Here is a 13,402-nt window from a genome sequence, read left to right as displayed (position 1 = left end):
TCAGGAGACACAGACTCAGGTAGAAACCTGACTCTTGTTCTGAGGAAGACAACAAAAGGGGTAGAATTCTAAAGGCTACAGGTCAGGAGTACAGTTCTTATTTAGGTCCTCTATATAAAACAGAGATTGAAAGTAGGTTAACTAGGGGGCACCTGGGTAGCTCAGTGAGTTAAGTATCTGCCTTTGGCTCAGGTCATGATCCCAGGGCCCAGTGATTGAGCCTCTCATTGGGATCCCTGCTTAGCTGGGAGTCTGCTTCTCCCTCTGCTTCTCCCTCGGCCTCTCCCTCCGGCTTATATTCTCGCATGCTCTCTCTCTCTCAAATAAATAAAATCTTTAAAAAAAAAAAAAAAGTAGGTTAACTAGGATTGGTTGGGTATGCAAATGAGGGACGGAAACTTGTGGAATCATTGGTTCCTTTTGGAAAAATGTTAATGATTCCATCTGAAACCACAGAAAGCGAAACCATAGATATGGGGGAGCTACTATACATTTTCCTTCTTTCCTTTCTCCCAACTCCCTATCCCTCTGCCTCAGCAGCCTTTACTAACACTGTAGATGCCACCAAGCAGGCAGTCACATGCACTAGCTCAGTCCCAAATAAGAATTTGGATGCAAAGTAAATTATAGGACCCAGAAAGAAGGACTGGTGTGGCCTTTCTGCTAGGGTAAGAAGGCTTTAGAGAATCTAGACGGCCTGGTGACTGGGCGGTAGCTTCCTATCCGGCTGTCTTCCTAGAGCACTACGGTCGGGGCTGGGGAGTGTGCTGGTGGGGATTGTGAGTGGGACGGTGGCGTGCAAGTAAAGATTTAGCACGTGAAGGTGAAGTATACCCTGGCTTTCATCAACCCACTGGTCAATTACACAACAACTACAACAAATTCAGACCCCCTGATCACCTATAAAGCTAGTGGTAATCAAACTGCAGCCAAAATCAGTATTGGACTTTTTTTCTTAATTCAGCGCCAAAGTATGTTGTGAGCATGCACTTATTTTCAGCCCAGATCCAAACCCCCTGCGGTCAGAGGGACAAACTAATGATCACCCGGAGAGAGACTATGGATGCAATAGGAAAGTGGAAGTTGGGGTTTCAGGTGTTGCTTCTCTAGAAATTGGGTCAGGAGGGAAAAACAAGTCAGAGACAGTGGCACGCTCTCTGCCCCGGGAGCACTGTGTCAGCTGTCCAGCCACACTGGTCATTTACAGTGTACTGAATACAGTGAATCTAAACCAGCCCGAGAAAGGGCATTTGCCCACTGTTCCAGCTCTCTATGCCACGTTAACAAACTATCCCAAAACTTTGTGGCTTAAAACCGTGTCAAAGTTCTGCTGGAGGGGCACCTGGGTGGCTCAGTCATTAAGTGTCTGCTTTCGGCTCAGGTCATGATCCCAGGGTCCTGGGATCGAGCCCCACATCGGGCTCCCTGCTCAGTAGGAAGCCTGCTCTTCCCTCTCCCACTTCCCCTGCTTGTATCCCCTCTCTCACTGTGTCTCTGTCAAATAAATAAATAAAATCTTTAAAAAAAAAAAAAAGTTCTGCTGGAAAAACTCACACATGTTAGGATTGCTACTGACAACGACTTTTGTTATATCTCACAATTGTGTGGATCAGGAATTCAGGAAGGGCCCAGCTGGGCAAGTCTCCTGCTCCGTGTGGCATCAACTAGGGTCACTTGGCGGCCTTCAGCAGGTGGCTGAATGGCATGGAGGGTCCAAGATGACTTCACTCACATGTGGGCCCCTTGGAATAGAAGGCTGGAGAGCTGGGCTCAGCTGGGCCTCTCTCGCTCTCCATATGCTACCACGGCCTCACCCATATGGTCACTCCAGCAGAGGAATCAGAAACCGCCTGTACTCAAAAGATGTTCAGAGAAGGCAAATCAAAACCACATTGTGATGTCGCCTCACACTCATTAGGATGGCTACAGTTACATTACAAAAATTCAACTCAGCACATCTTAAAGATTTAATTTGCTTTATTAATCGATTCATGAGTTGGGCAGATCTCATCTCACAAGTAGAGGGGAGTTCCAAAGGGGTACAGAAAAGAAAATGTTTTTAAAGGTAGAGAGAGAGCAGAAAAAAGGAAATTACTAGCAAAGAATCCATTGTTTTAGGCACAGTCACCCGGGCGAATGGAAAGGGTCTGTCAGTAAGTTTCCTTCTGCTGACCAGGTAATTCCCATGCTGACTGGTTAAAGGTTAAAATTGCAGTTAGGTTGGGGCTCCTGGCTGGCTCAGTGGAGTGTGTGACTCTTGATCTTCGGATGTGGGTTCAAGCCCCACATTATGTGTAGAAAGATTACTTAAAAATAAAATCTTTAATAAAAAAAAAATTGCAGTCAGGTTAAGGATTAAGTCTTGGTTTACTGAGGGCACCTGGATGGCTCAGTCTGTTAAGCATCTGCCTTTGGCACAGGTCATAATCTCGGGGTCCTGGGATTGAGCCCTGTGTCAGGATCCCTGCTCAGCAGGGAGTCTGCTTCTCCCTCTCCCTCTGCCCCTCCTCCCCACTTGTGCTTTCTCTCTCACTCTCTCTCAAATAAATAAATAAAATCTTAAAAAAAAAAAAGTCTTGGTTTACTGACTTAGGGCCTTAACCTAACTGACACCATTTGGGGCCTGTAGTTTTACTTTTAACACTACCATCCCCCCCACCAAAGAAAGCAGAAAGTAAGTGTCAGAGAGACATGAAGAAATTAAAACTTTTGTGCAGTGTTGATAGGATCATAAGATGGTGCAACAATATGGAGGTTTCTCAAAGAATTAAAAATAGAACTACCATATGATCCAGCAATCCCACTTCTGGGTATATAGCCAAAAGAATTGAGAGCAGGGTCTTGAAGAGGTATTTGCACACCCGTGTTTATCACACTACAACCCAAAACAGGGTTTGCCTCTTGGTGGGTGCTGAGCCAAAAGACACAACCAGGCCAAAGAGTAGAAAAGGAAGGATTTCACTTGCCACAAGTAAGAACACCAGAGATATTTCCCAAAGCAGCATCTCCCTGAACAACAAAATTGGAGCAATTTTAAGCTAAGAGTGCATGCATATTCATGGAAGGGCTGGGCCAAGGAGCGTCCCATATGAAATTGGGGCAAAAGTCATCGTAAGTTAACAGTGTCCAGGTCCTGGGTGATTGAAGTCACAAGGCTGGCAAGGGTTGGCATCATTCAGTCTCTGGCTCCAATTAATCCAGTGTTCAAGTGCTCAAAGTGGCTTCTATACTGCAAAAACAACTCAAGAATGTGTGTGAGGTCAATTTTTCCTTTTGAAACAGCACTGAGAGTTTTACCACCAATTCATTGTCTCTGATATGGTGAGGTTATCTTCCTGGCCTGGTCGTAGCTGTTGATTTTTACATTTTTCTGTTCCCTTAAAATCATCAACTACTGAAGTCTCTTTTTCTACAGTTTTCACATATCCCAGGAAGTTCTGCAAGATATGTGCTTAGGCAAGTAATGCTGGTCAGGCATTAATCACAAAACAGCTGGGGACCTACAATGACTTTGACAATGACAATGACTTTTCTTTTTTTTTTTTTTAAAGATTTTATTTATTTATTTGACAGAGAGATAGAGAGCACAAGTAGGCAGAGAGGCAGGCAGAGGGAGAGGGAGAAGCAGGCTCCCCGTGGAGCAGGGAGCCCGATGCGGGACTCGATCCCAGGACCCTGGGATCATGACCTGAGCCGAAGGCAGCCGCTTAACCGACTGAGCCACCCAGGCGCCCCGACAGTGACTTTTCTTATGTCAAGAAAGCATCGGGGAATGGGGCGCTTGGGTGGCTCAGTCGTTAAGCGTCTGCCTTCAACTCAGGTCATGATCCCAGGGTCCTGCTCAGCAGGAAACCTGCTTCTCCCTCTCCCACTCCCCCTGCTTGTGTTCCATCTCTTGCTATATCTCTCTCTGTCAAATAAATAAATGAAATCTTTAAAAAAAATTTTTTTAAATAAAAAATATATGTAAAAAAAATAAAGAAAACATTGGGGAGGAGGAATTCCTGTCCCCTCAAAGTTTCTTCTAGCTGGACTAAAAATCAAATTGCCTTGAGACAGATTGACAGGAGAAAATCAAATTTAATAGGTGTACGCCGGGGAATCCACGTAAACATAGAAATCCCAAAGATGGGCAAAATGGGATATAGATGTCATTCTGGGGGTAGGGGCCTGGAACATCAGAGGAATGCATACAGAGCGATAAGAAGAGCAAATGTTTGATAATTAAATGTTTGCTCTTCCATACAGATGGGTCACTCAGATAAAATTGATCTATGTTAATAACTTATTCTGGGGGCGCCTGGATGGCTAAGTCGTTGAGTGTCTGCCTTCGGCTCAGGTCATGATCCCGAGGTCCTGGGATCGAGCCCCACATCGGGCTCCCTGCTCTGCGGGAAGCCTGCTTCTCCCTCTCCCACTCCCCCTGCTTGTGTTCCCTCTCTCACTGTGTCGCTGTCTGTCAAATAAATAAATAAAATCTTTAAAAAAAAAACAACTTATTCTGGAAAAGACCCCCAATTTAGATTCTTCTGTGTGGTTAAGGGAGGGACAGAAGTTTCTCTTGAGCCTGCAGAGTCATGAGAAGACAGACACCATATGATTCCCCTCACAGGAGCTATCTAAAGTTGTCCAACTGGTAGAAACAGAAGGAATGGCAGTTACCGAGGAACGGGGGAAGGGGGAAAAAAGGAGTGTTGTTTCAGGGAAATGGAGTTTCAGACTTGCAAGATGGAAAAGTTCTGGAGATTTGTCTCACAACCATGTGAATATACTAAACGCTCCTGAACGTCAAAGTGGTTAAGATGGTGAATTTTATTTTATGTGTTTTTGCCACAACAAAAAATAAACTGCCAGTACTCTTTTTTTTTTCTTTTCTTTTCTTTTCTTTTTAAGATCTATTTATTTATTTTAGAGACGAGAGAGAGAGAGCTCTGTGAGTGGGGGGAGGGGCAGAGAGAGAGAGAATCTCAGACAGATGCCCTGCTAAGCAGGGAGCTGGACTCCGGGCTTGATCTCACAACCCATGAGATCATGACCTGAGCCAAAATCACCAGTCGGAGGCTGAACCGACTGAGCCACCCAGACGCCACCGCCAGGTCCCTTAAAGCCTAGATTCAAAGGGAGAGGAACAGAGACAACCCCCCCCCACCCCGCCCCGCCCCGCAAATGAGAAGAAAGCTAAAGAATCTACAGCCATCTTTAACGTGCTCTGCCCACCCTGGGGCACATCACGTCTAGAGCACCTGGGGACACAGAAAGCGAGACTTTACTTCCAGGGGCCTGTGTCAGCCTCCAGGGCAGGAAGGCTGTCAGGAGGCCCCGTGAGAGGTGGGTGTGGTTTGAAACAATGGAGTGGGAAGAAACGGCAAAGTTTATAGAGCCAATGAGAAAAAATGGTCTGGAATGCCTCCCTTCCTCATTTTCACAGCAAAGATTCAGGAGTCATTGTGCTATAAGCTCCCACCAAGCGTTTTTCTCACTCCGACCCCTGCCCGCCCCCCAGCTATCCTGGGGCGGTGGGGGCTCCGGGCCCTAATTGAATGGGTTGATAGGAACAATGAGCAGAAGCGGACCACAGGAGACCTTTCAAAGTCCGCAAACACAGAGAAAATTCAACAACGCAGCATTTAGATGGTCTGGACAATGTGGCCATTATAAATGGTGCTCTCCGGAGCAGTGATTCAAATGACAGCTCCGCAAAGGATTTGCAAAGAGCCCTTTAGAAATGGAACATGGGCAACTCAGAGCCCCATGACATGTTACAAGGACAAACCCGACTGAACAAAGATCCAGAGCAGTGTTGAATGACTTATTTATTCAGTCCTGCTCTGTACAAACCTGGGAGAATATGACATCTGTTAAATTGCCTCCCCTGAACTATGCAGTAGCCATGGTGCATGGGAAATGTGAGCGGAAGTTCAGAAAAGAAACAGTGTTTTACAAAGCGGGGATCACAGCGTAACCACACGCCATTCTGCAGACAGCCCTGATGTCCCAGTCGTTGGCCTGAAGAAATGATGGCCACATCCGGAGAGGGAAACCCTGCCTTTCATCCTCTTCCACCTACCGGCTTCCCAAATCTGTGTGCAGGGCCCACACTGCCCAAGCCCTCACTGTGCTTGCTATTTAAGTCAGTGGCATTCTCATGTTGCTGCTCCCGGCAGAGTGTTTTCCTGATACTATGGGGGGAGCGTTTGTGTTCCAGTCCCCACCGGCACGAACTTACTGGTTATTTTTAGCCTTGGAGTCTGCAGGATTCCCAAGTACCCTGGGATGAATGTCTAAGGAGCTCAGACTCCAAGCAGATATTCCCGGGAGGCCCAGTGATGAGCAGCCAGTTCGAGGCACAACAAGTACCTTATGAGCCAAATGGCAGGAGGCCCTCGCCCCCCTCCGGAGAGTGAGCGCCTCCTTCAATCTTGTACCCTGGGAGCCTCCCCGGCCCCACCCAAGTCCAGCCTGGCTCTCTGGCTCTTCTCATTTCCCGTTCACTCCTCAGCTCCCTGCCCAGCCTTGACACTGCAGGTGGGGAGTGCAGTTCCAAGGCTAACAAAGTCAACAAAGAAGAGACCTTGAAGAGGGAAAGGTTGACTAATCAATGGTGAGGTCAGTGAGGGATCCAGTCACATGGAGGATAGGATATGGGTGACCCAAGATGGCAGCAGATCCAAGAAGGATTGGTGGTGACTGACCCACCTTGGGCAGCCACTAACTGAGTAAGACCCCCGATGGTGGGGTGTGAACAGGAACCTTGTGAGATTGGCCCCAGCAGTTCCCTTCCTACAAGAAGGCTAAGGATCTTCCCAGGGAGATGCCTACCCTGCAGGAAGCTGCCTTCTCCTCCTCAGGCTTGGTTGTCAGTGCTGGGGGTGCCGGGGGGGTTGCTGATTGAAAGCCCCTCCAGCCCTGTCTGCTCTCTTCCCAGCCCACTGTGATGCCATAAAGCCAAATCAAGCAGCTTAGAGCCAGGGAAAAAGTGGGAGTCTCTGCTTCCTGGATGCCAACAAATGGTTCACACCAAAGCAGGCTTTTCTGTCATGAAATCAGGGGTATATTTATTTGCAGACATCAAGAAAATGAGGGCTACCTTCTTGCCTCCCTCTTCCCCTGCTTCACCCACATAGGGCCCTGGCACTTCCGTATGCTACCTGCTCTTCCATGCGCACACCCACCTTTTCAAAACCCATTCCCCTCTCCTGCTTCATGTATTTATAACCTGCACCCACTCCTCCCTCTCCCCCACCCCAGCTAGCACCTTTCATGGATTTTAGTGGAAAACCCAGACATTTCACTCTGTGCATTTGAAATACAAAAATATTTGGAGTGAAGAATGCTAGAGCAGTGGAATCATGGACACACAAACCCGACTTTGGATTCCATCTCGCAAGACCGCCTCCGGGGCAGCAGAACAGAGAGCGCTCAAGGTTCAGAAGCACCTGTAGCTCGGTGTAAAACCCATGGGTTGCCTTTGTTGCTTTTAATAATATCCGAAGAAAACATTCCCTTCCATAGGACTTCTACCAGCGTGATGCAATCTCAGAGAATCATTACAGATTAATCATCATTAGGACATGATCACATTTCAATTATCCTCTGTGTAGTCTGGGTACATTAAAGCAACTGAGTTCTCTCACTGAGAGAAGTTCATTAGAACTGTAATGTGCATAAGATATTTTAAAGTGTTTTCAAGTGTATTGGAAAACAACAAGGGGATAAATGCTAGAAACAACAGAATCTTCCAGAGGTTTCTCTAGCACTCATTCAGAAACCATAATCTTATCTTGTGATGTGGAACGGGGGCTGTAACTAAATAATGGACCAATTGTTTTATTATCATTTGTAGTTTCTAAGTACTCTGTGATGAAAACCCAACGGGCTGTTTCCTTTCAGCCCAAATCTGGCCATCTAGATGCATTTACCCATCTTCACAATATATAAGGGACGCTTAAACCCTGGTTAACAGTGCCAAAGTGTATGGAAATCATCCAAAGAAAGGAGTCAATCATACTATTTGTAGTCTAGTTGTATCAATACAGGTATCGTGGGGCGCCTGGGTGGCTCAGTCGTTAAGCGTCTGCCTTCGGCTCAGGTCATGATCCCAGGGTCCTGGGATCGAGCCCCGCGTCGGGCTCCCTGCTCGGCGGGAAGCCTGCTTCTCCCTCTCCCACTCTCCCGCTTGTGTTCCTGCTCTCGCTAACTCTCTCCCTCTGTCAAATAAATAAAATCTTTAAAAAAAAAAAACAGGAATCGTCCCTAGTAGTGTGCTGGACAAAAGGAAAAGCAGCTTATCCCCTGAGAATTTGTCCTAAAGAAAGAATTTAAAAGAACAAACAGAGCTTTATATGCAAAGATATTTATTCTTGATAAATTAAAAAAAAAAAAATGGGAAACCTAGCTACAATCTGCCAGTGGTCAAACAGTTGAGAATGGGAACTGGGCATGGAATGAAAGGAATGAGAATGGAATGGAATATTCTGCAGCTCTTGGAAACTGATGCTGATGGGACACCTCGCGGGCTCAGTCGGTAGAGCATGCAACTCTTAATATCGAGATTGTGAGTTCGAGCCCCATGTTGGGTGTAGAGATTACTTCAAAATAAAAAATCTTTAATAAAAAGAAAAGGAAATTGATGCTGATGATACAGAGTGGAAATGTAGAAAATTGTTTTTAATATGTTAAAAATGTCATCTATTCTGTGATTCCAACTGTATAAAATAAGTGCACATTTAGATATGGAACGGAAAGATACATAGGGAAGAAAGCAATGTCTCCTTTGCAGCTGTTACAATGTTGATTGTATAATAAATAAATAACACTTGGAAAGCAAAGGAAAACGCTCAAGTGAGACATTTTCTGTGCCAGGCAGAAAAATCGTTGATGCTTGGGATCATTTCACATTCTTCCTTGCTCCTTCAAAGCAGCCTATAATCTTCACCCGGATGTGGGGAACACACACGTCTGGGTGATGGGGGCTCCCCTTGCCGGGAGACTGTGCTGTTTGTTTATGGAACAGGAGCCTCAAACTTTTCAGTCATCTCTGATAACAAATCTAAAGTGCCTTCAAACCATTTGCTGGTGTGGTTTTTCTGTGACAGCTATGCACAAAAATCTTGCTGACCGAAAATGATGTATTTTTTTCTTTCTCTTTCTCTTTCTCCTCCCCCTGCCCCCCCCACCCCTTTCTGCAGTTCTGCTAAGCCAATATTCTCTAGAATGAGCACAAAACAAATCAAATAACAGCTAAACAAATCGAATAAGAGCTTTTGTACATCAACATCAAGAAGGAAGACTTGGGAGAAATCAGAGTACAGAGACAGATCTGGACAAGAGTGAACCATCTACTTGTCAAGGCACCTTCTAAATCTGGATGGGCAGAGATGGGAGTGATTTTCTGGAAGGAGATGTGATAGCGGATTAAACACCAGCTCAAGGGAAGCTATCATCGAATAAGATCAGATCACATTCATGAGAAATCACATTCAGGAAATATTTTAAGAAAGAGGAATATAAACGTGCTAGAATTAACATGTAAAATATGTATGTACTGAGGTTTGTAAACTGTCCTTTTTTAATCAAACCGAAAACAAAAAGCTTTAATCTTTCAACCTTATTTTTAAAAAAAGGCAGTCAATCCTAAATTATTCCTCTCTCAACAGCCAAGAGGCTGATCAAGCATCATTTACAGAGGAAGACGGCTTAGGAAAATGCCTCTGCGTATTTTCACAGGAGCCCTGATCCTTGGTTCCCCATCTCTGCCGTGTGTTTATTTCACTGTGTAATTAGTTACAACCACTCAGTTAAGAGATGTGACACTTTAAACTTTTTATGGAGTCTGTGTTCAGTTTAATCTGTCTGTACAAGTTATTACTGAGAAAGTGTTTCTGACATATACTATAACTCCATCAAGCTGTATATTACAGGAAGTACATCTTTACATCATAGGTCCCCGAGCAACATAGCTACCCCTATCTTTCAGGAAACAGCATCAAGGAACTCTGAAAAATATAGAAAGCTCATTTTCACCTTGGATGCTCACATGTAATATATAGGCTGCTATCAAATAAATACTTTTTTCTAATTCTCCCTAGTAAATGCATAGGAATTTAATATACTTTATAAATAGGCATCTAAAAGCTCTCCTCTTTTTTTTCTATTTCGTTGCTGTACATGTCGTCAGAAATCCATAGCCTTTCTTTCCCTTACTAACAGGTACTCATTTCTGTTTAAGAAAAAATCATTCCATTAAACCTATTTCTAAATGATAGTAAGTGGTACTAACAAAATAAATAATAATAGCCTTAGAAATAAATGAATATATACGTATACAGGTCAAGAAAATTGGTAGGAGTAAGTTGCCTGTTTGTTTACTAATGTTGGTTTTTCAAGAATACTCAGATTTCTTTGAGTTGGTTGACATTTGGAAGTAGCTAAAACTGGTCAGTTGTCTTCAGCAATGTTTTGCTCCCAGGCTTCCCCCTCATCACCCTCATCACATATCTTGCCAATATGCAACAGCAGAAACATACGTTATACTGAAGTAGCCAACTTCTTGAGAATGGGCACAAGCTTAAAACATACATGCGGGGGTAGTAATCGGTGTGAGCCAAACTATGTCCTCTACCCGAGCAGAAAACATGGACATGTAGAATGCCTTCATTTTTAGACTCAAAATTAAGATCAAATTAGCATACATCCCTGGAACACCAGATGGAGGATAAGACAAAAAGTGATACAGATAGGAGTTGATTTCTTGTTCCCTGTCTCTATTAAGACAACTCTCCCATTTTTGCCAAATGTTCCTGGTACAACTATCTTTTCACCATAAATGAGATTATGTTTTAAATGGCTAAGGGTATATTACAGGTATGCTCAAATGAGTGATCCCCAAATCACAAAGGTATGGGTTTTCTAAAGACCAAATTAAGGAAATACTTATTATCTCTAAAGGATTAGCCATTCTGGGAGTTACCTGTTAACATTAAATATTAGCTCTCCCGCTGCATTCCAAACACCCTCCTTACTAAATTTAATTACACACAACTTTTCAAGAATTCATCTTTTATTTAAAGGGAGGTACCTCTCTATCTACAAGAAAATTAGAAAGTGTTGGTTTTCTCTAATCCATGTAAATTACAGATTTAGGACTCCACTGGGAGTCCTACATCACTAATAGTGATGTTTACAAAAATGAAAAAGTGCTTCCTATCCACATACAAATGTTTTGTGAAATTGTTTTCCATAAAACCTAAGTGTAATTTAGCATACCACAATACTCTGAGGATGGGTCATTGATGATGTACCATTTGTACATAGGTAACACACCTGTAAATCACTAAGTGTTAAGAAGTATGTTTTTATCTTTTTTTTTTTTTAAAAAAAAGTGACTCCCTTTCTCATTCTCTTCTGTTGTATTGTGTCCAAAAAGTTGTGTGTAATTTTTTTAAGGTCCAGGAAATGTAAAGAAATTTGTTGGAATAACTGAATTTCTGTAAAAAAATTAAAATAAAAATAAGATTTTGTTATTTAAAAGAGGGCTTGGTGATGTGGCACACATTCAGTGCATTCAGTGTCTTTGTCCAGTGAGCCAGTGACGGCGTGACGATTTGATCAAAACAGGTATCTTCAGAAAATCTCTTTTGTAGGGGCGCCGGGGTGGTTCCGTTGGTAAAGCGTCTGACTCTTGATTTAGGCTCAGGTTGTGATCTCGGGGTCGGGAGATCCAGCCCTGCGTCGGGCTCCACACTGAGTGTGGAAGCTGCTTAAGATTCTCTCGCCTCCTCTCTCTCTCCCTGACCCTCCCCCCCAACTCCGTGTGCACACACCCGTGCACACGCTCTCTCTCTTTCTAACAGCAACAAAACAAAAAGAAAAAAAGAAAATCTCCTTTCTGTCAGATTCCATAATGTCCACCAACAGCAGACATTTATTAGGACCCTCATTTAGAAGGCATGATTAACATCCCCCAATCTTTTCTAGCCAGTATAGACATACCTCAAGCTGAATCTTCATATACTCAGCAGAATGAAATCAGTAAGCAAATAGCCGGACTGTTCAAGTAAAACTTGACCTGAAATACTCACTTAATTTCTCAATCTCCACTTGGCAAACTGAAAATAGCCACCTGCTCCTCAGACATGAGCAAGCCTTTTCCAAAGGTTCATATTCAGTGCGTGCTGTCCAGATGAGTTCCAGTGCCCCCTCTGTCACTTACTAGAGGATTCTGAACACCTCTCAGCCTCAGTGTCCTTATCCATAAAATGGACACAAATAATAATACTGGCCCCACAGTGTTGTGAGGACATACATTAAATTAGAGCATTGTTATGCCTGACTGGTAAGAGATATTCAGTGAATGTTAATTCCTTGCCCTCCTACTACATGCAAGACATTGAAGGAAGAAAAGAAACATAAAATACAGCTGCTTGCAAAACACTGAGGCTACTTAGAGTAACATAAGCAGGGATTGAAAAATTAGATGCCTAGAGCGGCCAGGTAGATAAGTAAATTGACAAAGCACAACAAGCTAGGTTAGGGAGATAATAGGAAGTAATGGGCACTTCGGAGCACGAGAAAGCCCAGAAAGAGAATAAATAGCCAATACTCAGTTCTAGTCATTCAACAAACATGTGCTGAGTCCCTACTCTGTGCCCGGAACTGTTCTAAATCCTGAGAAGATAGTGGTAAACTAGACAATCAAGGTCCCTGCTCTTAGAAGTCTTAGGTTCTAATAGGAAAAGAGACCATCAGCCCAGAAATGTCAGCTAAGAATAGATGCCCTCGAGAGAATGCAAACATGATGATGTGAGAGACATGGAGAGGCTGATCGGGGAAAGCAGCTATGAAAAGGTGGCATTTAAAGTGAGATCTGGGGGCGCCTGGGTGGCTCAGTCGTTAAGCATCTGCCATCAGCTCAGGTCATGATCTCAGGGTCCTGGGATCAAGCCCTGCATCGGGCTCCCTGCTCATTGGGAAGCCTGCTTCTCCCTCTCCCACTCCCCCTGCTTGTGTTCCCTCTCTCGCTGTGTCTCTCTCTGTCAAATAAATAAATTAAAAATCTTTAAAATATAAAAATAAATTAAAAAAAATAAAGTGAGATCTGGGGGCACCTGGGTGGCACAATCAGTTGAGTGGCCGACTCTTGATTTTGGCTCAGGTCATGATCTTGGGGTCATGGGATCGAGCCCAATGTCAGGCTCTGCGCTGGGTGTGGTGTCTGCTTGAGATTCTCTTCCTCTGCCCCTCCCCCAGCTCTCTAAATAAATAAATAAATAAATAAATAAATAAATAAATAAAATCTTAAAAAGATAAATAAATAAAGTGAGATGGAAATAAGAACGAGCCAGCCCTGTGAAGAAAGGGGGAAGATCCCATGCCACACGCAAGTGTTTTATCTTTTTTTTTT

General features: G+C 43.9%; 1 protein-coding gene across 1 annotated transcript in view; it reads left to right on the top strand.

Moving 5' to 3' along the window:
• The window catches only part of LHFPL3 (LHFPL tetraspan subfamily member 3), a 555,594-nt gene extending 546,348 nt beyond the window's left edge, over nucleotides 1-9,246 (top strand). Inside the window, exon 3 of the mRNA XM_021682891.1 lies at nucleotides 9,189-9,246. Within this exon, the coding sequence (XP_021538566.1) occupies nucleotides 9,189-9,217 (29 nt within the window). The 3' untranslated portion in view covers nucleotides 9,218-9,246. The remainder of the gene's footprint in view (nucleotides 1-9,188) is intronic.
• Nucleotides 9,247-13,402: the final 4,156 nt, after the last annotated feature.

The sequence above is a fragment of the Neomonachus schauinslandi genome, chromosome 12, assembly GCF_002201575.2.
Source record: "Neomonachus schauinslandi chromosome 12, ASM220157v2, whole genome shotgun sequence".
In the NCBI taxonomy this organism is placed as follows: domain Eukaryota; kingdom Metazoa; phylum Chordata; class Mammalia; order Carnivora; family Phocidae; genus Neomonachus; species Neomonachus schauinslandi.
This window is presented reverse-complemented; position numbering and strand designations above follow the sequence as displayed.